At 42.9% G+C, this 22,992-nt stretch overlaps 2 protein-coding genes across 2 annotated transcripts in view; one reads left to right on the top strand and one right to left on the bottom strand.

The window, feature by feature from the left end:
- LOC105912995 (S-phase kinase-associated protein 1-like) lies at positions 1-1,725 on the top strand. Its single transcript, XM_012842007.3, has 2 exons — positions 1-259; positions 1,004-1,725. The coding sequence occupies exons 1-2, from the start codon at positions 89-91 to the stop codon at positions 1,322-1,324; spliced, it is 492 nt and encodes a 163-aa protein (XP_012697461.1). The 5' UTR covers positions 1-88; the 3' UTR covers positions 1,325-1,725.
- A 1,008-nt stretch (positions 1,726-2,733) lies between these two features.
- cers2b (ceramide synthase 2b) overlaps positions 2,734-22,992 on the bottom strand; it is a 28,900-nt gene continuing 8,641 nt past the window's right edge. The window contains exons 2-11 of the mRNA XM_012842006.3: positions 17,419-17,592; positions 15,941-16,058; positions 15,527-15,645; positions 9,536-9,593; positions 9,143-9,193; positions 8,862-8,954; positions 8,183-8,311; positions 6,621-6,727; positions 6,108-6,261; positions 2,734-5,268 (exon numbers count right to left, since the gene is read on the bottom strand). Of these exons, the coding sequence (XP_012697460.1) occupies positions 5,113-5,268; positions 6,108-6,261; positions 6,621-6,727; positions 8,183-8,311; positions 8,862-8,954; positions 9,143-9,193; positions 9,536-9,593; positions 15,527-15,645; positions 15,941-16,058; positions 17,419-17,591 (1,158 nt within the window). The 5' untranslated portion in view covers position 17,592 and the 3' untranslated portion in view covers positions 2,734-5,112. The remainder of the gene's footprint in view (positions 5,269-6,107; positions 6,262-6,620; positions 6,728-8,182; positions 8,312-8,861; positions 8,955-9,142; positions 9,194-9,535; positions 9,594-15,526; positions 15,646-15,940; positions 16,059-17,418; positions 17,593-22,992) is intronic.

Genomic DNA, 22,992 nt, shown 5'->3' on the forward strand with positions numbered 1-22,992 from the left:
AAGTGAAGCCCCGCCCCGGGTCTGCGTTAGAAACGGGCCTTGTTGATATTGAAACGCCTAGTCGCGGAGTAGTCAGAAATCTCTCACAATGCCGACCATAAAATTGCAAAGTTCTGATGGGGAAATGTTTGAGGTTGATGTTGACATTGCTAAGCAGTCAGTGACCATCAAGACGATGCTGGAAGATTTGGGAATGGACGATGAGGGCGACGATGATCCGGTTCCTTTGCCCAACGTCAATGCAGCCATACTCAAAAAGGTAACGTTAAACTAACGTTAGCGTTAATCCATGACACAACACAAATCTCATCTTCCATCTAATAGAAAGCTGACAGTGCTAACCATTTTTAAATGCTGGATATTTACACAACTTATACACGCAACTATTGAAATATACGATCAGCAGGTTTTAAATTCAACAGAAAATACGTGAGATAAGGTAATTAGCGATAGCTTGCTTAGCTAGCTCACTAGCTAGCTAACTCGGCCGGGAATTCTGAACAACATATCGCCCTCCATGACGACAATGCTAGTTATGCCCCCCCCGAACACTTTACTGCCCTGGTGGCTTCAGCTGTCTGCTCATTTTACAGTAAATAAAGTCAAATCCAAAATACAGCACATTCAGGCATTTTATCAGGGAGATCTGTGCTAGCCACTAAACATCAAATGTGTAGGATCATCCTTTATCTATGCTAGCTAGCTAGGTATTAATGGCATCTCAGTTGGTGAAAACAAACCAATGTTGACGTTAATACACCTGTCTCAAGTAGTCAGATGAGTCTGAAGGCCTCGACACGTCAACACTGACTGTCATAGTTGTCTTATCTTCAAGTTGTGGCCACCCTCTGCTTGGACTTTTGGTCTCTTGTCTGTTTGCTTTTGGACTGTTAAAACACCACAACACACTGGATGGATAACACATCACAACTCACTGCATTTGATTGACTCTACCTATACTTTGCACAATGACAAAGTTTAATCAGATTTTTATGTTAAATAGGTCATCCAGTGGTGCACTCACCACAAAGATGATCCTCCTCCCCCGGAAGATGATGAGAACCGGGAGAAGAGAACAGATGACATCCCTGTGTGGGACCAGGAGTTCCTTAAGGTTGACCAGGGCACACTCTTCGAACTGATTCTGGCCGCAAACTATTTGGATATCAAAGGACTGTTGGACGTGACCTGCAAGACGGTCGCTAACATGATCAAAGGCAAGACCCCAGAGGAGATCAGGAAGACCTTCAACATCAAGAATGACTTCACAGAGGAAGAGGAGGCTCAAGTACGCAAGGAAAACCAGTGGTGTGAGGAGAAGTGAGACGGATACATTCGCCTAACTCATCAGTCAGGATTTCTTTGAGATTCTGGCTAAGCTGCACTGTTCATATTTGTGGATATTACATTACCATTATTTTAGAGTGACAGATCTTGTGTGTGTTCATAGCTTGATCTTTCCCTTTGCTTGTGTGGTACTAATAATCTGCGCTTGTTATTGTTTTTTGAAAATTTGAGTTTTTTTTCCCTCCTTGTATATGTGGGTAGTATTCACTCATAAATACTAGGAACCATGCTTCCTTATCATATTTTGAATTTTTAGCTTTATTGTCAAGTGAATAGACGTTGTTTTTCACAAATGACACAAGAGCTGGATTCAAAATTTTATAAACACATCCCACTCTGCTTTTCTGTTGGAAATAAAAATGTTTTCTTTTGCCCAAATTGTTTGCTGTTTTCTTTGGATTGAATCGCTTAAAACATGTTCAGTTAACTAGAGGACTTGTGAGGAATAATTATTAAATGCTTGATGTATTCCTGGCCATTACTGTATTGCATCCTAATTGGAGACCTTCATTTTGGTAATTAAAATAAATATTATAATTCATGGAACACAAGGGGAAATAATGCTATAAAGTACTAAGAAGTAAAAATGAAAAGAATCCATTGCATTTCCCTCAAGCTTTAGACAATGACGTCTTCAATTAGTCTTAAGTCATCAATAAGTCATGTCTGTCAGACGATCATTATATTGTCTACACAGTGTGATCTGTATTTGCTACGTCCCTCAAAGCTGTTGGAATTGGTGTAGATCACTTATGTGCTGGATTATACAATTATATGCCAGATATATGTTCAAGTCACAGAAGATGGAATGAGTTTCCAATTATACTGCAATTAGTCAAAGATGCCTGACATAAAATATGTAAAAGACAAACCCATTACGGTAAGTGAAGCCCCGCCCACTGTTTGCGTTAGAAGCAGGCCTTGTTAATGCCAGAATGATCACAGAAGAGTTCCACATCTGATTGGTATTGGACTCCGTTATTGCTTGGTTTCTGTCTTTAAATCAGAACCTTGGGAATACTCAAGGTACAGTAAGTCTGATGTGATCAAACAAAACGTTCACAGCCACACTTTTTCAGTTTAATAAAGTGTTTGTTCCTTCCTCAAGCAATTTACCTCTGGGATTAGTACTTTACTCATACACCTGTATTTACTTATAAAGCACCTGCTGAATGTAATGTTGAAATGTTTTAAAAGCTACATCGTTAACATCTAACTAGCAGGTTACACACACTAGAAAATAATCCTTTAAAGTCCTCTTTTCAGCTGTGGTACATACTAGTGGTCATGTCTTACTGTGCACCTTTGTAAGCCCCCTGCGTCTCCAGAAAACACTTCTGATCTCATCCTCATCTGGACGAAGCAAAGGGGAAACGTACTCATGACCACATAAACTCATGATTCTTTTTATTGTCATTCATAATAATAATAATAATAATAATTCAGCATCATAACAAAACAAAAATACAAAATAAAAACTCTAATTTGGGGTTTGTTTTGTGTAGCGGCACAAACATAGGGTGCAGTTTGGTCAGAGTGCACTTTACAAGGAAGTAAATGGAGAGTGAGACGGAGAAATCGGCTACGAGACGAGTAGAAAAGCTCTTCTGTAGGAGAGGGGGTAAATCAGGATACAGACTGTCCAACCAGCAGCTGGCTGGCATGGATCAGGCTCTGGTCAGGGCCATATCCATTCCTGAGTCAGCTTGAGACTGAGGAAGAAGAGACCAGACTGACAGGAGGAAGGAGATGGAGAAGGAAATGGGGAAAAAAACCTTCTCATCAGAGATAAGGCACTTGGACAACACATATCACCGTTAGCTCCACTGATCAAGTGTTCTCGCTGGTGCACCACCATCAAAACGAATTGACAGAAATAAAACTCAATTCAGTTCTGCAATGTCTAGGTTTAAAAGCAAAAAAAAGGCCACAACTTTCGAAAGTAAGCCATTTCTCATAATGGAATCATGACAAAATCGACCCGCTTAGAGTCACCAAACTTGCCCACGCCCCTGAAATCATCTGTGGTTCTGACACCATATTTATACACAGGCAAAAAAATACCCATGAGTCATAGCACTAGTGATCCAGCACAGACATATAGACAGGAAAAAGGCAGCCTATGCTGGAATGGAAGTACCATAAACTCCTCTGGTCTCAGTGGTGCAGCATTTCACAGGGTTTCCAGCACAAAATACTAGAAAACATTGATAGGGGAAAAACATTGTAAGTGTTTTGTTGGTTCAAACACCGTGAAGACACAGACACAATAAAACTGTAGAGACATACAAGGATTTACATACATCTATACATCCATGACTGTTTTTCTTCAGGTTTTTAAACATCTACATAAAATTACATTTTAACAAACTCAATCATTTATACCATCTCCCCTTCAACAATCAACAGACAACATTTCCCTAAGGACAAAAGCACCTGCCCATAGCAACCCAGATAGCAGCTAGGTCTGTAAGAGATGTGGCCCTAATCTCACACGGATCCATGCCAGATGGGGACCAGATCGGTTCCAGAGTTGGCTTCTGTGTGGGAACACTAAAAAAAACCTAAAGCAGGAGCTTCTTTGGCTTTCCTATGTGGAGAGACTCCCAGACCGCTACAGCGGGTAACCACTGTGGCATAAAGGCCTGGTGGTTCTACAGGACACAGCAGTACAGAAAGGATTCTAGACATGACTAATATTGTCCACGGCATTGAAGCCCAACTTAACGGACAAAGTTAGCTCATTCCTCTGACCCGGGTATTTTAGACCTCGGAAACCACGGTTACCAAGGACCCAAGCAAACCGTCTTACAGTCCAGCGCAATAAAAATCTGATTACAAATTGTGACGATTCCTACCAGATTCCCAATGGTATCTCCAGTTTTAAATCAAATTGCATAGAAAGGTTTTTATAAATTCTAGTACCTCCCGTATTACTGAAACTTAAAAGGTTTTGCTACACTGACGAGCAAGGCTAGTTTAACATACTCTGTCAATATGAGCACTTTAAAAAAAAAAAAAAATCCCCCACTGTAACAGCAGGCGCATGTTAATGGACTGATTTTGTGACCATATCCAGATGTATGCTGGCCATGGAATAGATGTGGTCTGGAGTTGGCACGGATCTAGCCAATGTTTGATCCGGGTGTGGCCTGGATTCATTCCATAGTTAGTTGCTCTGGGGTGGCACTGACACTAAAAACAGCACAGTGGAGGCAGGACAATAGATAAGGCACACAAGTCACAAGTAAGGAAAATAGACAATAAGCAGCATTGCCCCCCCCATTCCTCTCGCTCTCTCTCTCTCCCTTCCTCACTCTCTCTGGGGTACTTCTTGAGAGAGAATCCACAGGAAGGATTTGGCACATTTGGTTCTGGCTTTTTCTGTTGCAAAATGAATGTGATTGAACAGTGCATGTTTTTAAGTGTTTGTATCATTCGTGTGTTTCTTCCTGTATTGCAGGCTTGGGATGACACCTGTGTGTATATGAATTTGTAATGTCATGAATAAAATGTGTGAATAGGTAAGTATGTGCATGTGTGTGAGACAGAGAGAGTGAGTGAGTTTGTGTGTAAGTGTGTGTGTGTGCATGCCTGAATTTGTGTAGTAATGTGTGTATCGGGGAGGGACAGTCCTTTACTGACTTCTACCATCCCTCTCTCGCATCCTCTCCCACCTCTCTCTCTCTCTATCTCTTGTTCTGGACTCTGCACTAGCACTCTCTGTTCTGGCGCTTGTTTCGCCATCCCTGGCATGTGACTCCATCACTCCAACTTGTTGTGGTGGCCGTTGTTGTGGTTGTGGGGAATGTGGCCGTTCAGGACTTGGCCGTTCTTCTTCGGACCTCCGTTTCTCTCCTCCTCCTCCTCTGCTGAGTCATCCGTCTCTTCTTTGTCGCTCCTCTCGTCCTCCACCTTCTCCTGCAGGAAGAAAGGAGGTGGGGATGACAGATTAATCATCGGAGAGAAGAAAAACAAGACAGCAGCAGATTCTACAGTGAATCGCCCTCTCATCAAGGCCGGAGCAGTTCCAGGGGTCAGCAGATTTTTGAGGAGAGGAGATGGAACGTTGTGGGGGGAAAACAATTATTACTTGTCATAATGTGAAGGTTTTCTCTTCAATATCATATTCATATCATATGTCAGCTAAAGTTTTGTCTCTAGAGTTTAGTCAGAACAGTCCCAATGATCCACTCATACTGCACCATCTCACCATCTGTAATGGCACTCTGAGATTCTTCTGAATGAAGAGTGCATTACAAATTAAATGAATTATTATTATTATTATTATTATAAACTGTCATGGTTTGGAACAAACACCAAAATGACCAGTGGTCTTATAATTCAGGAAGAATAACTTACACAGGTGTGATCACAAAAGAGTAAGTGTGGTGTTGTGATCATGAGAGTGTGGTGGTGTGATGATGAGAGTGTGGTGTTGTGATAATGAGAGTGTGGTGTTGTGATAATGAGAGTGTGGTGATGTAATCATGAGAGTGTGGTGGTGTGATCATGAGAGTGTGGTGTTGTGATCATGAGAGTGTGGTGATGTAATCATGAGAGTGTGGTGGTGTGATCATGAGAGTGTGGTGTTGTGATCATGAGAGTGTGGTGATGTAATCATGAGAGTGTGGTGGTGTGATCATGAGAGTGTGGTGATGTAATCATGAGAGTGTGGTGATGTAATCATGAGAGTGTGGTGGTGTGATCATGGGAGAGTGGGCGTAGTTGGGTGATCATGGGTGTGGTGGTTTGCGTACATTGCTGCCGAGGAACCTGACGGCCATGCGGACGATGAGGTATGCCCAGAAGATGTGCAGACACTGGAGTGTAACCATGAGTCCGTTAAAGAAGTAGTAACCAAAGAAGGGTTTGTAGATGGTGACGGGGTACACAATGGTGCAGTACATGATCCTGAAACAGAGCAGAACAAATGGAGTTAGAAACTACAGCAGACAACCAAGTGTGTGTGTGTGTGTGTATGTGTGTGTGTGTGTGTGTGTGTGTGTTTTGTGTGTGTGTGTAGAGGGATACTAAGAATACTAAAAATGAATAAAATGGAAATTAAAACTAAGAAGACATAAAGATACACCTGGGATACTCAAAGATACATATTATTGTGTGTGTAGACAGTTTATGAGCATAATATTCTGTTTTATACAGTTTGTGTATGCATGTCTCTGTGTTAAGTATCTCTGGAGGATGTGTGTGTATGCATACACGTGTTCATATATATATATGTGTGTGTGTGTGTGCGTGAGTATGTCCCTCACCCAAATGGGAAGATGATGAGGCGGGTGATGATGAAGACGGCAGCGAAGAGGATGAAGATGTAATTACAGGCGTTCCTCCAGCCAGCATAGTTAAACATCTTAGCTGACTGGATGGATGTACAGATACATATAAAGACAAACAGGTGGGTGGGTGGGTTGGATAAATAGAGAGAGAAAGAGAGAGGCAAATTAGTTGGCTGTTGTGATATATTCACCACTAGATGGCAATATACAAGATACAAACACCATGCCTCAAGTCATCAGTGATGAATGTTCTGTGATGATGGCTATTGCATGTGCTCACAGTGAAGACAGTGCCTTCAGGAGGGGACAGTGTCACAGAGGAAAACTAAAGGTAAATGGGACACTCCTGCTGTCTCCCACATAATCTATGAGCATTTTTTTATTCCATCTTGCATCACACACGACTAACAACTCAGACAGATCCAACAGATATTCACCAGTAGCATAGGACAAACAAATACATATCCATTTACCAGACAGAAATCTGCCTGCATCTAAGTCATATGCAGAGCAAGGCTGGTCCTGAATACTAGCTCATACAATAATGGCAGGCATAATGTTATGTTGGCACACCCTTTATTAGCTAGCACAGCTGTTAGCTAGAAGTTACGTAAACCAGTGATTTTCTTCACCAACATTTTAAATACAGATGTATAGCCATGCTGGAATACATGTAATTGTCAAGGTCCAAGAGCGAAGATTAGCTTAAATGCATCTGTCTCATTTCTCTGCTGTGGTCTAAGCATAGACAGGACATTGTATAACAGACATGGTTTGACTTGAGATGACATAAGCGGCTTGGAGAGACAGATGTGTTCACACATTTTCAGCATCTCCCCATGTGAGCTTAAGACAGCAATCCTGACTCTGTGCCTCTCAGCTACATTTATATCTATATATTTCTATACATTTATATATAATTTTTTAATACATTAATGTCTATATATTTCTATACATTTATATGTATATATTTATATACATTTATGTCTAGATATTTATATACATTTATGGCCGTTTCAATCTATCTGAGCCTGATACATAAAGTCTCTGAATGTGAATGTGGCTTAAAATGCAATTAGCCATTGCAATCCAACAAATGTTAAGTGAGTATCTGTGAGACTTTTCAACGTTTCAGCGTGACTCTGAATCTCACAGATCTCATAGGAGCAGAGCATCATAACTCCAATAGACTGCTGTGCAGTGCGAGTACGATACTGCCATGTTCGCCCTGTGCGGCTCCCTATGCCTTCGTTACACTAGTCAGCGATGTTACAGTACTCAGAAGGTATTCCCAATGGTAAGCATCTCATCACTAAACACATTTTTATCTCTATGGGGCGAACATAGGCCTGTTTACAAAATGTAACAATATGCTTGCACGTATTGGCTTTTGGTGTGTGTGTGGTTGGTGGGGATGGCTCACGGATTTCAGTCATATTGACTTGTCAGGTATGGTGTGTGTGTGTGTGTGTGTGTGTGTGTGTGTGTGTGTGTGTGTGTGTGTGTGTGTGTGTGTGTGTGTGTGTGTGTGTGTTTACCTCCAGCAGGTAGTCTGAGGAATCATGCAAGAGCATGATCAGAGTTCCTGCCCTGATGTAGTTCACACACCACGAGAAGCTGATGAGAAGGATGGTGGCCACATGGTGGACAATCTGCTCGTTAAAGTCCTGAGAGAGGAGGGACCATATACACACACACACATACACACACACACACACACAAACACACACACACAAACACACACACACACACACGTGTGCGCACACACACACACAAGGTAAAATAGATAGCAAAGACACAACACATATGGACAGAAATAATGGAAAGGAAGAAGATAAATAAGTTACACATAAGTTACACAGGGATGTGAAATAGGCTCAAAGGTACATGCTTTACAAGATCCAAGTACATAATGAACCTGCCAAGCCAAGCAATCACCAAATCATCAAACTCCCCCTCCCTATCTTTGTGTGTGTTTGTGTGTTTGTGCCTTTGTCTGTGTGTTTATGTGTGTGATGTAATCCAATAATTGCTAATACTGCACTTTGCTCTAAATGGCTTCATATTACCATATCTAAGTGTGGTTTGTTTATACGGGGTAAACACTAGACAGGTGCATTGTGGATATGGGGCAAAGGGTTTTTAAAACACACACACACACACACACACAAACACAGCCAGACAGATCATGTAGTGGCAGAAGAACGGAGGGCTTACCTTGCGCTTGACATCTGAGGCCACACTGAAGAGCAGTGCGGCGTAGAAGCTGAGCTCGATCATGTAGTACCAGTACTGAGACTGCAGCAGGCTCTGAAGGACACAACGGAAGATTATCACTGAGAAATGGTCTTGTGGACCAAGAAGGTGTTTGTGTGTATGTGTGTGTGTGTGGGGGGGGGGGGGGGGGGTAAGTGTGTGTGTGTGATGCAGGGCGCGTGAGTGAGGGTAGGTGTATGTCAAGGGTGTTTTTGTTACTCCATTGCGTGGCAAGAACTTACAAGAACTGGGAAGCCCTCCCACATCTCTGACAAGTTATATAGCCAGGGTTTCTATGGAGACAGAGGGAGAAACACAGACATGGACAAAGAGAAGGACAGTGGAGACAGAAAAAAAGAGAAAGAGAGGGAGAGACAGAAACAAATGATTAGTGGAGATTGACCTACATGTGCTCAGGAAAGAATAGCTAGGTGAAGAGTATCCTCATCGGCTTCAGCAAAATTAGGAGTGTGGTTAAAAGAATTGCCATGTGAGTGTGTGTATATGTATGTTAATGTGTATCTACTGTATGTATTTATTTATATATTTATTTATGTGTGTGTGTGTGCTTTGAGTGCAGGAAAAGAGCATGAGCTGAGGGGACAGAGGTCAAATGAGGTTAAATAGAGACTCACGTCGATGAGGGCACCCAGGCCAGCGGCAAACGCAAGAAGGTAAAATGTGAACCTCCAACTGCAACACACACAGATATCGACACAGAGCATCAAAATATGGATTTATTACACAGAAATCACATATATATACCACACTAACACACATGCATACAGTACATACTCACTCTGGAACTGATCCATCCAAAATCAAAGTTACAAGCAATCTGATGCCTCAGTATACTGAAATATACATATATGTACATAATGACTTGTTTACACTTAAAGAGGTCACTCTCGTACAAACACTCATACACATACACAAATGCACGTGCATACACACATACACACAGAGGTACAAAATAAAAACTGTCCATATTCTCCTACAAATAACAAGAGCACTGACATGAGTCAATTCAGGTCACAATGTCCCCTTTTGCCTCCCCCGCAGCTGAGACAACAGCCTTCACAACCTCGACCAGCAGGAGGCCAACTGGACACCACTGACAGGGACACAGAGTTGAATGAGAACCCAGTCGAATGCAATGATATACAGGACTCTAAAGGACTGTATAACACTAAACTGGACAGGACTCTAAACACTGCCTTGTTACTCTAAAGCACTGCCTTGTTACTTTGTAACACTGATAAGACCTCTACATCACTGACACAGACCTCTACAGCACTGACACACAGACCTCTACAGCACTGACACACAGACCTCTACAGCACTGACACACAGACCTCTACAGCACTGACACAGACCTCTACAGCACTGACACACAGACCTCTACAGCACTGACACAGACCTCTACAGCACTGACACAGACCTCTACAGCACTGACACAGACATCTACAGCACTGACACACAGACCTCTACAGCACTGACACAGACATCTACAGCATTGACACAGACCTCTACAGCACTGACACAGACCTCTACAGCACTGACACAGACATCTGCAGCACTGACACAGACCTCTACAGCACTGACACAGACCTATACAGCACTGACACAGACATCTACAGCACTGACACAGACCTCTGTAACACTGACACAGACCTCTACAGCACTGACACAGACATCTACAGCACTGACACAGACCTCTACAGCACTGACACAGACCTCTACAGCACTGACACAGACCTCTGTAACACTGACACAGACCTCTGTAACACTGACACAGACCTCTACAGCACTGACACAGACCTCTGTAACACTGATAAGACATCTACAGCACTGACACAGACCTCTACAGCACTGACACACAGACCTCTACAGCACTGACACAGACCTCTACATCACTGACACAGACATCTACAGCATTGACACAGACCTCTACAGCACTGACACAGACCTCTACATCACTGACACAGACATCTACAGCACTGACACAGACCTCTACATCACTGACACAGACATCTACAGCACTGACACAGACCTCTACATCACTGACACAGACCTCTACATCACTGACACATACCTCTACAGCACTGACACAGACCTCTACAGCACTGACACAGACCTCTACAGCACTGACACATACATCTACATCACTGACACAGACATCTGCAGCACTGACACATACCTCTACAGCACTGACACAGGCATCTACAGCACTGACACAGACCTCTACAGCACTGACACAGACCTCTACAGCACTGACACAGACATATGCAGCACTGACACAGACCTCTACAGCACTGGCACAGACCTCTGTAACACTGATAAGACATCTACAGCACTGACACACAGACCTCTACAGCACTGACACAGACCTCTACAGCACTGATACAGACATCTACAGCACTGACACAGACATATACAGCACTGACACAGACCTCTACAGCACTGACACAGACCTCTACAGCACTGACACAGACATCTACAGCACTGACACAGACCTCTACAGCACTGACACAGACCTCTGTAACACTGATAAGACCTCTACAGCACTGACACATAGACCTCTGTAACACTGATACAGACATCTACAGCACTGACACATACTTCCACGGAAATGACACAGACTTTGACAGCAATCATACAGCGAGAGTTGTAAAGTTGAAAGTTGCTCTAAGGCACTGCCAGAGAACTCTAATTCATAGAGTACAAATACAAATGCAGTTCTAGGGCACTGGCATATAGTCAGAGTGTGCTGACATGCACCTGGCATTGGCAGAGCAGACGTCCAGAAGATAAAACATGGCTCGACTGCCAACCAACCCCTCCCCCATACCCTCTCTGTATATCTGTATAACGTTAACAGGTCAAAGAGTCAAAGCGCTTCATAATGTGTCAACGGTGGTGGAATTCCGACAGGACAGAATGTATTCAAAATGGCACCAAGTACCACATGCAAGCATGTATGTGTGTGTGTATGTGTATGTCTATGTGTGTGTATGTCTGTGTGTGTGTATGTGTATGTGTGTGTGTGTGTGTGTGTGTGTGTGTGTGTGTGTGTGCGTGCGTGCGTGCGTGCGTGCGTGCGTGCGCGCGCGTGTGTGTATGTGTGTGTGTGTGTGTGTGTGTGTGTGTCCCTCCCTCCCTGTATACCACTGGGACAGGAGTGGCAACTGCTCGGGCACAAGTGTGAGGGTAGAGGGGAGAAGCTGCATGGAGCACAAGCTCCTGCCAGTTATTCATAAACACATTTCAGCTTCTCTTTTGCCCAGGCCTAGGCCCACTCTGCCAGCAAGTACCTAGCAGGAAATGTGCCCTTTGGCTTTATGAAACAAGTAAGATTCAGTAGAATTCACCAGCTAAAGCAGAAGCAGGAGTTTTTCACGCTGTTGAACTGTTTACTGTCACAAATAAGCAGATGAAGAAACGAGCAGAGCTAGTCCATTCAGTTATGAGCAGGCTTGGGGAGTAACGGAATACATGAAACGGCGTTATGTAATTAGGATAAAAAAAAAGTGTAACTGTATTCCGGTACAGTTACAAAAAAAAATATGTAATTAGATTACAAATACTTTTAGCAAAAATTGGGATTATTAACAGGATTACAAATAGATTTTAAAATGCAGAACATTATACTAGCATCCACATGCACACTTTACCACACGTCACAAGGAGACAACAGAGAAAACTATATGATGTCCATATGATGACCTCGAGTTAAAAAAAATGCTTTCCCTGGCAGGATATATCGACACTATTCATCCAGTTAACTAAAGTTAAAGTTGGTTAGCTAACCTGTTAGTATTACTTGCCTACAAACGTAATGAAAAAGGGGGACTGTGATAACTGGAATGATCGTGTTTAAATAAAACACAAACCACTGACCGAAATATGGGGTGACATATATTGAAGGGACCAGCATAGGTCATAAGAATATGCCATAGTCAATAAGTCAATGATATTATACCTAGTTCTAATTGTTACTTTTATTTGGACTTAACTAGCATGTAAACAGTTCCAGGGTGAATATACTTGATTTTGACCAGGGGAGTGAGGTGCGACATTGGTCTCACCTCCCCCCCAGGTCGAGACAAAGAACCCTGCATGCATGGCCCATTTGAATTGACGGTAACACCCCTTAATGTCAGTGTATTTAACAGACTGTTCCCCAAGGAACAAGTCAGATATGCTGAGGTGAAGTTCTATGAGGGAGGATGGATCTGAAAGTCTCTGTCTCACAAATGGTCGGCCGCCATTCTTCAAGAATAAACCTGAATCCTGACTGATCAAACCTAAGACTGAATCTTCAATATATGGTATAAAACTAATTACCATCAATATGCACACATCAAACCACAACCACACGGCCCTCATGCCGATTTTCCTTCAGGGCTACAAACTGAACTAGTTCACATTTCCGCCCAGCTAGCCCATGCTATATTGCAAAGGGGATTGGGCAAAAAGTGTAAAATTATGCAAGGTATTTGTTTGTAAAAACTGTTGACAGTAAGAGAGTGTTCAACTACGGTTAGTGATACGGTTAGTGATTCACTAGTAAAATATCTTGGTGAAATGCTGCATTTGGGCCCAAAAAGGATATCCTGGCATTCCAATCAATATAGTGGCACATAGAGCTTTACATATTTAGAATTAAGTTCAGTTTGTTGTTTAACACATAGCTATGACAATATAGTTGATATTTGTAGCATACTAAGTTCATTTTCTCAGTAGTCAAACGCCCACACCAGATGTAATTTATATAGCACTACTGCACAAAAGCTGGTGTGTGCCCTTTTAGGAGTGGGTTGTGGATAGCATAACCACTTCATGAAATGCATGTGACCATTGAGTTGCACAGTTTATGACTCTAGCAGTACATGTCTTTGTTTTCAAGGTTGGACCAATGTTTTTCAGCATATATATCTATCACAGACATCAAAATGGAGAAAACCACCAATATTCAGTGGATAAGTACCAGGCTATTGATGTCTCTTTTCTGTTGTCTTCATTTGCACATTTGGCATTGAGGGAATCCAAAAGTAACGGAAAGTAATCAAGTTACATTACTTTAATATTGTGATACTTGGATTAGGTTACTGAATACAAATTTTAACAGGTAATCAGTAATTGTATCGGAATACATTTTTAAAGTAATCCTCCCAACCCTGGTTATGAGTATGTTGAGCTCTGGGCGTAAGTGGCACTACGTCTGAGCTGATCAATCTACTGAGCTAATTACCATGCAGTATGGAAATGGACATAATTGACCGTCATTACACACTTGCTGCTACTCTGCAGGGCTGTAATTTGGTTGCAGCGTATTACTGTACTGCGTTATACTACACTGCACCACACTACAGTACATGTCCTTATACTACACAAAGAGAAAAAGAGGTACCATTTCTGTACCCAAAGGTACAGTTGTCAGAAAAGTACTCTGTAAGGTACAGAAATGGTCCATAAGGTATAATTGCGGCCCTTCGTTAAATTTTTTACAAAATCATTGCTGACAGTAAAGGGTCCAAATGTGTAACTTTTAATCTTTTAAGCTTAAGGTACAAATGATGCAGCAAATTATTTATCACACTAGGCAAACGGTGTGTGTCCGGAGATATTTTGACTGGAGACATTTTATGACACGCCACAGATACAGAAAACACAAATTAACGTTATGTAAAAAAATGTCAAGAAGTGTGTCGTAAGCCAGTGAAATTTAATGATAACTATCCATAAGCTATCCATAAGGTTAATTCACTTTGATTTGAGCTAACGTTGGCTGCCTAGCACAACTCAGACTTTATTGTGCATGAAAATATCAAAAATAGAACAATTAAGAGAAAAGTGCAGGGTTTGAATGTGTTGGACAAACTGGGGCAAAGTAGCTTATATTATAGCATTAGCAATACAGCTGGCAATATAGCTATCTGTAGCTACCTGTGCTCTATACCTTAATGCAATGTGGAAGACAGCGCTATCTATAATAAAACCTGATAATAAAGATGTAAAGAAAATTAAACCACAGGATCTAAATAGTTTCTGAATAAGATAAAAATAAGACAAATCAACTTTCTCGTTCTCTGACCCACCAGCCATTTCATGAGCTGATGCCCATATAGCGGAGAAACCGTGCCAAAAATCACCCGTTGCATTTTGCTGTGTACTACAAACAGCATACAAAACATGCAACCATACAAAACATGCCAAAACAATGATTTACTTTCATTCTTTGTTTACATTTGTGAAATGTGTCCTTCATGTGTTTTTTATTTGCAAAACACATTGTATTTTTTGATAGATGTGTCTTCTACTTGTAAAGCACATTATGTTTGTTTGAGAGGTGTGTATTGTATTTGTAAAGCAAATTGTATTTGCATATTTGCAAATTGTTGGACATTTATAAATCACATTCTGTTTGTTTGCCAATTATATTTCCAGTATTTGTAAATCTTTTAGTCACTAAATGTTTCCCGTAGTACTGTGCTGTACTGTAATATAGTATACTATAGTACACTATAATATAACAAATAAATAACTGAAAGTGAATTGCTGTGGTATAACACTGAATACAGCAGCAACATAAATTAAGTGGTGAGTGTGAGACGGGTGTGTACCTGGCCTCTCGGAACTTCTTCAGGAGGTTGGGTCTGTCCTGGTTTCTTCGCCTGCGGAACCATCGCTGCACCTGTTTTTCTGTGTAGCCTGTCTGCTTACATAATGATTGTACAGAACTCTACACACACACAGAAAAAGAGAGAGGGGGGGGGGGGCTTATTCAGTGAACTGAATTAGTTCAAAAACACTATTGATAAACTTAATGACAGGGTGCTAATAGTACCTCAGGTTTGTGTGGCTGAGTTGAATATTTAGTTGAGTACTTGTGTTGAGTAGTTCATTGAGCACCAGTATTGGATATGTCATTGTGTGTCTGTGTTGAGTAAGTGCTTGTGTGTAATGCAATATTTTGTTGCTGTGCTGAGTATTTGCATTGGCTCTTGTGTAAAACAGTGGCTTGAGTATTTAAGAACCTGTGTTGGATATTTGGTGGTTCTGCAGAAGAAGGCCTCAAGTGATGGATTTGGGGTAACTCGTAGTCGTACTGTCTCTTTAACACCAAGCAGAGCAGCTATCGGCGTGGCAACCGTCCTGAGGAGAGGAGGATGAACGATGAACGATTAATGTCACCTAAAAAGTCTACTGTGTAGCCATATAGCAACACCAACATCACAAAATAAGTAATATTTAAAATGTTTGTAAGAAAACACACAGAGAGAGTGACATAGAAGGAGAGGAGGGAAAGAGAACAAGAGATACTGTTTTCAATGGATAAGAACCAATTAGCAAAAACAGAATAGAGAAGAGTTGGGGGGAAAGGTAATGAAATTAGGAGTGCGTGCCGTACACAGAACTACATAGCCTGAGTGTATTCTAAAAATACACTGCATCAGAAGCTGACGGTGGCCATTATTAGAGGAAACAGCCAATCCAGAAACTATCTGCCACCAGAGCCATGCAGGCAGATGATCTAGTTACTCAAACTCAAAACCTAATTCAATAATGATAATAAAAAAAAATCTAATTTTAAGACCAGCTAAGATATACCGGAAGAAGAAAGGGAAAGAAAGAGGACCAGAAGAAAGAAGATAAAGTGATGAATGAAAAAGCAGAGGAATGACAACATCCTGTTATAAGATGTACCATGCCATAACTCACAGCATCCTGTTATATGCTGTACCACGCCATAACTATGTCATAATTTATAGCATCCTGTTATAAGCTGTACCACGCCTTACCTATGCCATAACTCACAGCATCCTGTTATAAGCTGTACCATGCCATAACTATGACATCATTTATAGCATCCTGTTATAAGCTGTACCACGCCATAACTATGTCATAATTTATAGCATCCTGTTATAAGCTGTACCATGCCATAACTATGACATCATTTATAGCATCCTGTTATAAGCTGTACCATGCCATAACTATGACATCATTTATAGCATCCTGTTATAAGCTGTACCACGCCATAACTATGTCATAATTTATAGCATCCTGTTATAAGCTGTACCATGCCATAACTATGACATCATTTATAGCATCCTGTTATAAGCTGTACCATGTCATAACTATGTCATAACTCACAGCATCCGGTTATAGTCTGTTAGTGCCAGGAGATAGAAAATTCAATTCAATTCAATTCAATTTTATTTATATAGCGCCATAACAATACAATTGTCTCTAGGCGCTTTACAGAGCCCAGAGCCAGAAAAGAGTCATGTGACCACTATTAGTAAGATGAAAGCTTTCAAAATATTGGGTGCTATGACCAATTATAAGCATATGATATGGACTATACTGGGATCCACAAATCCATTGATGTCACTGTGCCATCTGTCTCAATGATCAGTGATAGGATCTGCTTTGATCTGCCTTGACTGTTTATGACAAAGTTATGTCAGCAGAGTTGAGAGTTAGCAGAGAAGCTGGAGTTTGTTGGGCTCACCTCTCGAAGACCTGTCGCACCAACATGAAGGCCAGAGCCATGGGCAGCACCACATAGAGGTCAGAAGCTTTGGGGTAGACGAGGCCATCCCGGTCCTCCAGGTCCTTCCAGCCCAGACCCTCAGGGAACCAGAGCCGCTCATTCCAGAACACCTCACTAAGCCATGCAAGCATGCTGACAGAGAAAGAGAGAGGGAGAGAAAGAGAGGTTTAATACACTTTCATCAGACCAGTTTCCCACACCTTTACATCAGCGCAACATCGATACCCATAGAAAAGAGGCCATGTTCAGAGAGAAAATGGCGGAAAGAGAGTCAGAGGTAGAGTTTTTTATTAAGAGAAAATTAAGACAGAGATGGAGAGAGAGAGATGGAGAGAGAGAAATTAGTTTATCAGACAGCAGATCACCATCAAATCAGCATACACTCAAATTGATTCATTTCAGAACACTCAGGAAGAACCAGCAGAGGACATACGAGACAAAGTGGGAGGAGGGCTGGAGTAGAGGGATGGGGAGACAAGGAGGGATGAGGGAGAGGAACGGGGAGCAGGACAAGAAGAGTCAGAGCAGAGTGGGAGAAGGAGGGATGGGGGAGAAGGACGAGAAGACACCATGACATTACAGAGCGGGATGGATGGGTGGAGCTGCCGGAGGGAAAAACACAGGATGAAATGAGAAGGACTAGTGGCATACAGATGAACACAGTGGATCAGATCAGCCCACGAGCGCTAAGACTTCACACTGCCACCGTGTGCATCACCTCACTCTCATTGTGTGGACAACCACGGTCCTCTTTCTGGCAGATCATTTGTAAATTATGTGCTTTAGTAATTATCTGAACACACTAACAGTCACATGCAGTAGAAACACATCTTCTGCTCTAGACACTGAGGGAGTTCGTGCAGACATTAATCAGACTGGACTGAAGAGAGAGAGAGAGAGAGAGAGAGAGAGAGAGAGAGAGAGTGAGAGAGAGTATGGTGAGCAGATGTACAAAGAGAAGGACAGAGAAATGAGAGGGAGAGATCAGGAGAGCAGTCCTGATTGGAGGGTGTGTCTGCCCACTGGAGAGAGGGAGCATGTGGTGATTCATAACTTTGTGCTGACACTCTGCCTTCCCCTCCTCTGCTCTCATTCCTTCTCTTTCTCTTTCACTCTCGTTATCTCTCTTTCACTCTTTCCCTCCTGAAACATTTTTCCAAAATCTCCACTCCAACCTTGTCTCTCTCTCTCTCTCTCTTACTTCTCTGGTCTATAATCTACCATGTCTTTCTACTTGTGTCTCTCCATACACATGTCACTTCAGCACAGTCATCGCTCGCTCACACACAGTCTTTCTCTTCCTCTCTAATGCTATTCATTCCTGCCAAAGCTAAAACTACCTCTCGTTGTGTTAGCTAGCCAAAACGTTTTATATTTCAGCGGTCTAGTCCTACAGTGGTAACACCTGAAGGAAGTTTCACGACAAATCACACTTTTTTTCCGATCATGTCATACATTGATAACTACCGCAGCTTCCATGAAACAAAACTTTAGGCCACTAGTTGAGCTGATGTGCAGTTTAGAAAGGTGGCTCACTCACGAGAGATGTCAGATTAAACTAGGAAATTAATACTGAATAAAAATGTTTCGATGTGTCACACACACATTATTGTAAGTCAGTGTCAGTGATTGGGCGTCTGAGTCATGATCATGTCGATGTTTAGTAGTAAGAGGGGCGTGAGATTCCTTCTACTGCCCATCCCAATCAAATAAAAAGATTACAACATTTTCAACGCACTGAAGCACACGCATGCGTGGGGAAAAGTCTATTTAGAATTACGATTTTCAAAGATTTATGATAGAGAAGAATCTGGGCTCAGCCTCTGACGGTTAACAGTCCATCCCAGAGGGCTGGAGTGCAGTGCAGTACGTAGGAGAAGACATCATGGGGAAAGAGGGCCAGAAGGAGACGTTGAAGTTCTGGACACTATAAAGACACATTCGCAGCCAAATGAACCAGACCCTGAAGATATACAACACACAGAAGTAAGAGGGAAGAAAGAGGCTTGTTGACTCTTGTTCGTCTGTGGCTTCTTAAAAAAAAAACAGTGTCCTATCATAACTTTTGTTAAACCCTGATGCCAAATTACACAAAAGGCCTCAGGCAAGCATAGTTGTATGAGCTTAAAAGTTGAGACCTTTAGCTCGAAGTTGTTCCCCCACCCCCTCGTCCCATTCAGAAATCTCTCCTGCGCCCCTGCAGTCATGTGTCCAGGTCAGGGCCATAGAGCAGACCAGGGGCATAGAGCAGGTCAGGGCAATAGAGCAGGTCAGGGCAATAGAGCAGGCCAGGGCAATAGAGCAGGCCAGGGGCATAGAGCAGGCCAGGGGCATAGAGCAGGCCAGGGCAATAGAGCAGGCCAGGGGCATAGAGCAGGCCAGGGGCATAGAGCAGGTCAGGGCAATAGAGCAGGCCAGGGCAATAGAGCAGGCCAGGGGCATAGAGCAGGCCAGGGGCATAGAGCAGGCCAGGGCAATAGAGCAGGCCAGGGGCATAGAGCAGGTCAGGGCCATAGAGCAGGCCAGGGGCATAGAGCAGGCCAGGGCAATAGAGCAGGCCAGGGGCATAGAGCAGGCCAGGGCAATAGAGCAGGCCAGGGGCATAGAGCAGGCCAGGGGAAGGAGGTATTTGTTTGGCTGTTGAATTCTAGAATGACAACCTACCACTAATTTTGCAAACTACACTTTATAGGCCAGTTAAAGAGACAGTATGCAGCAATTTGCCACGTTCTGAAGCATGTTATTATAAGGAATATGATATATGGTATAATCTTCAAATACATTTTAATGGCATATGGTCATGTGAAGGACAGATAAACCCACCTGCCATGTAGGTTATGCTCTATGCAGTTCTGGGTCGGACCACCACGTGAAAATATAAAAATAAAAATAAAAGCATTATGGGTAATACTAACAATGAACAATATTTAGCAACAGACTAATTTCCAGTTCTTACATCAGTGCCAGCTGTGCTGTTGTTTGTGTTCGTAAGGTTTTTGCATGCCTTTTCAGTTGTTAGACTGCTTTATTGTTTTCATACATCTAAACCCATCACATTCTCTCCTCTCCTGCCTCTGTTGGGAGTGGACGGTGAGTGCAGCTGACAGCTCCAGGGTTTTGTGTGTGTGTGTGTGTGGGTGTGGGGGGGGGGGGCTGTCCTCCCAGCAGGGCCTGGCTCTCTCTCAACTGTGCAGCTGGATTTGCAGTCGCATTACAGAGCGCACAGCACGAGCAACAACCACCATCAAAACACACACACATACACACAGACACACACACATACAGTACATACACTCATACACACACACACACACACACACACACAGACACACACACATACACACAGCCAGCAGCTTCACACTCATCAGGAGGACCTGTTGCAACTCACAGCTCAGACGCAGATGCAAAAAAGAGCCATGTTGACTGGTGAAAAATATTACAGTGTGATATTGTCTAAAACACAATTGAAAAATAAACCTCTAAAACATCAGTATCTATCTGTTAAAGGAATCTAATATTTTTCAGAGAAAAGTGAAAACAAGAACAAAAAGGTTACAGGCACTGGCTGGCCCTGAAAAGGATGTTTGGACAGAGAAGTGAGGCTTTACTCTGCGCATTCACTCACTGCTATCCGGGGATTACCATCTGGGTCTCACCACAGAACTGTCACACCAGCAGCAGTCTCACACTTACAGTCATGCACACACACGCCTGTTTGCCTGCGCGCGCACACACACACACACACACACACACTCACACACTCTCTCTCAGACACACACACACATTCACACACTCTCTCCCAGACACACACACACACACACACACACACACACACACACACACACACACACCATTAAACACTAAATTCCCACTGCATCTCACCTCTGATCCTTGGGACACATGTATGTTCTCAGCCGTGAGGCTGTATGCTTGGGTGGACTAACAAGGTGGGGGCTCTGGTTTGTGTGCAAGTAAAAATACTCCCCCAACCCATCCCCGCCCTGCACGGCTTTATGTCTGAGCGAGCGGCACATGTTCTGCTGGGGTGTGGCTCTGATCCACAGTGCGGGGGAGGAAAGCTGGTCTGCATTACCGGGTCCCGGGTCCCGGGTTCCACTCTAAAGTAATGCAACATTAACACACTCCTCAGAACGGGGAGACAGTGGTACAGAAGGTAGAGAAGTCGTTTAGTAATCAGAAGGTTGTTAGTTCAATTCCCTGTCGAAGCGTCCTTGAGCAAGACTCTGAACCCCTAATTGCTCCTGATGTGCAGTGTGCCATCAGTGTAAATGTAAAAATGTGTATACATCCTTGTAAGTCGCTTTGGATAAAAGCGTCTGCTAAATGACTAAATGTAACACTCACACAGGAAACATACACACCGGAAATACTAACACAGAACACACACAGAGAAGACACTTAGACAGAAGACACTCACACAGGAGTTATTCAAACACAGGACACACACACACCGCAGACACTGACACAGAAGGCTCTCACACAGAGGATGCTAAGGAGAGCATCACCATGTAGAGTCAGCTTCAGAAGCGAGGAATGTGGAGGAGATGCTAAAGATGCTAATGTTTATGCCTTTAAATAAAGTAAACTGGGCTTTATAAAAAAGGAAAAACTAAAACTGCACCTAATGTGGATCAGTGTGTGTGTGTGCATGACTGTATGTGTGTGTGTTTTGAAATTCATGGGTGTATCCTGTGTATAACACCAACTGAAACAGGAAATACTTACACCACACTCACACACACAACTTGCCTGACAAGAAAAGGTTTACCGGCATGTCTGTTGGCCCAAGGCCCCTCCCCTGCCACCTAACAGCCAATAGCAGCCCTCCAGTGGAGAGGACCACTGTCTGTGTGGGGTCCAGTCTGCCTGTTAGTGGAAACAGAGAGGGGCAGTTGCTCCCAGGCTGTGCCTGGTGTGTGTGCTGCTCCCCTCCCCTCCCACACTGCCACATTAAAACACACACACACACACACACACACACACATACTGGAACAGATATAGACACACAGCCACATTAACACACACACACACACACACACACACACACATACTGGAACAGATATAGACACACAGCCACATTAACACACACACACACACACACACACACACACACATGCACACATACACACTCACATGCATGCATACACACATACACTAGGACAGACATACACACAAACATATACACACATGATTAGATACACACACATGTGCACACACACAGTTTTTCCATCAACCATCAGTGTGGGGTCGCCTAGAGACACCATGTGGGCTCTGTGGGTTGGAGTATGGAGAATGACTCAGGAAATCCAGTTCTAGAATCCCTTCTAGGGTTCTGATTCTGAGGTGCTACTCAGACACAGTTATAGAACCTCTAGGATACTGATTTTAGAGAGTGACTCAGTGCAGTGGATATAAGACAGGCACTATCATGTTTCTTCCTTCCTTTTTTGTCTTCTCTGTAATCACTTGTTTCCATGGAGATGTTGCTATGATGTTGTTACGACACTGTTG

The sequence above is a fragment of the Clupea harengus genome, chromosome 11 (assembly GCF_900700415.2).
Source record: "Clupea harengus chromosome 11, Ch_v2.0.2, whole genome shotgun sequence".
In the NCBI taxonomy this organism is placed as follows: domain Eukaryota; kingdom Metazoa; phylum Chordata; class Actinopteri; order Clupeiformes; family Clupeidae; genus Clupea; species Clupea harengus.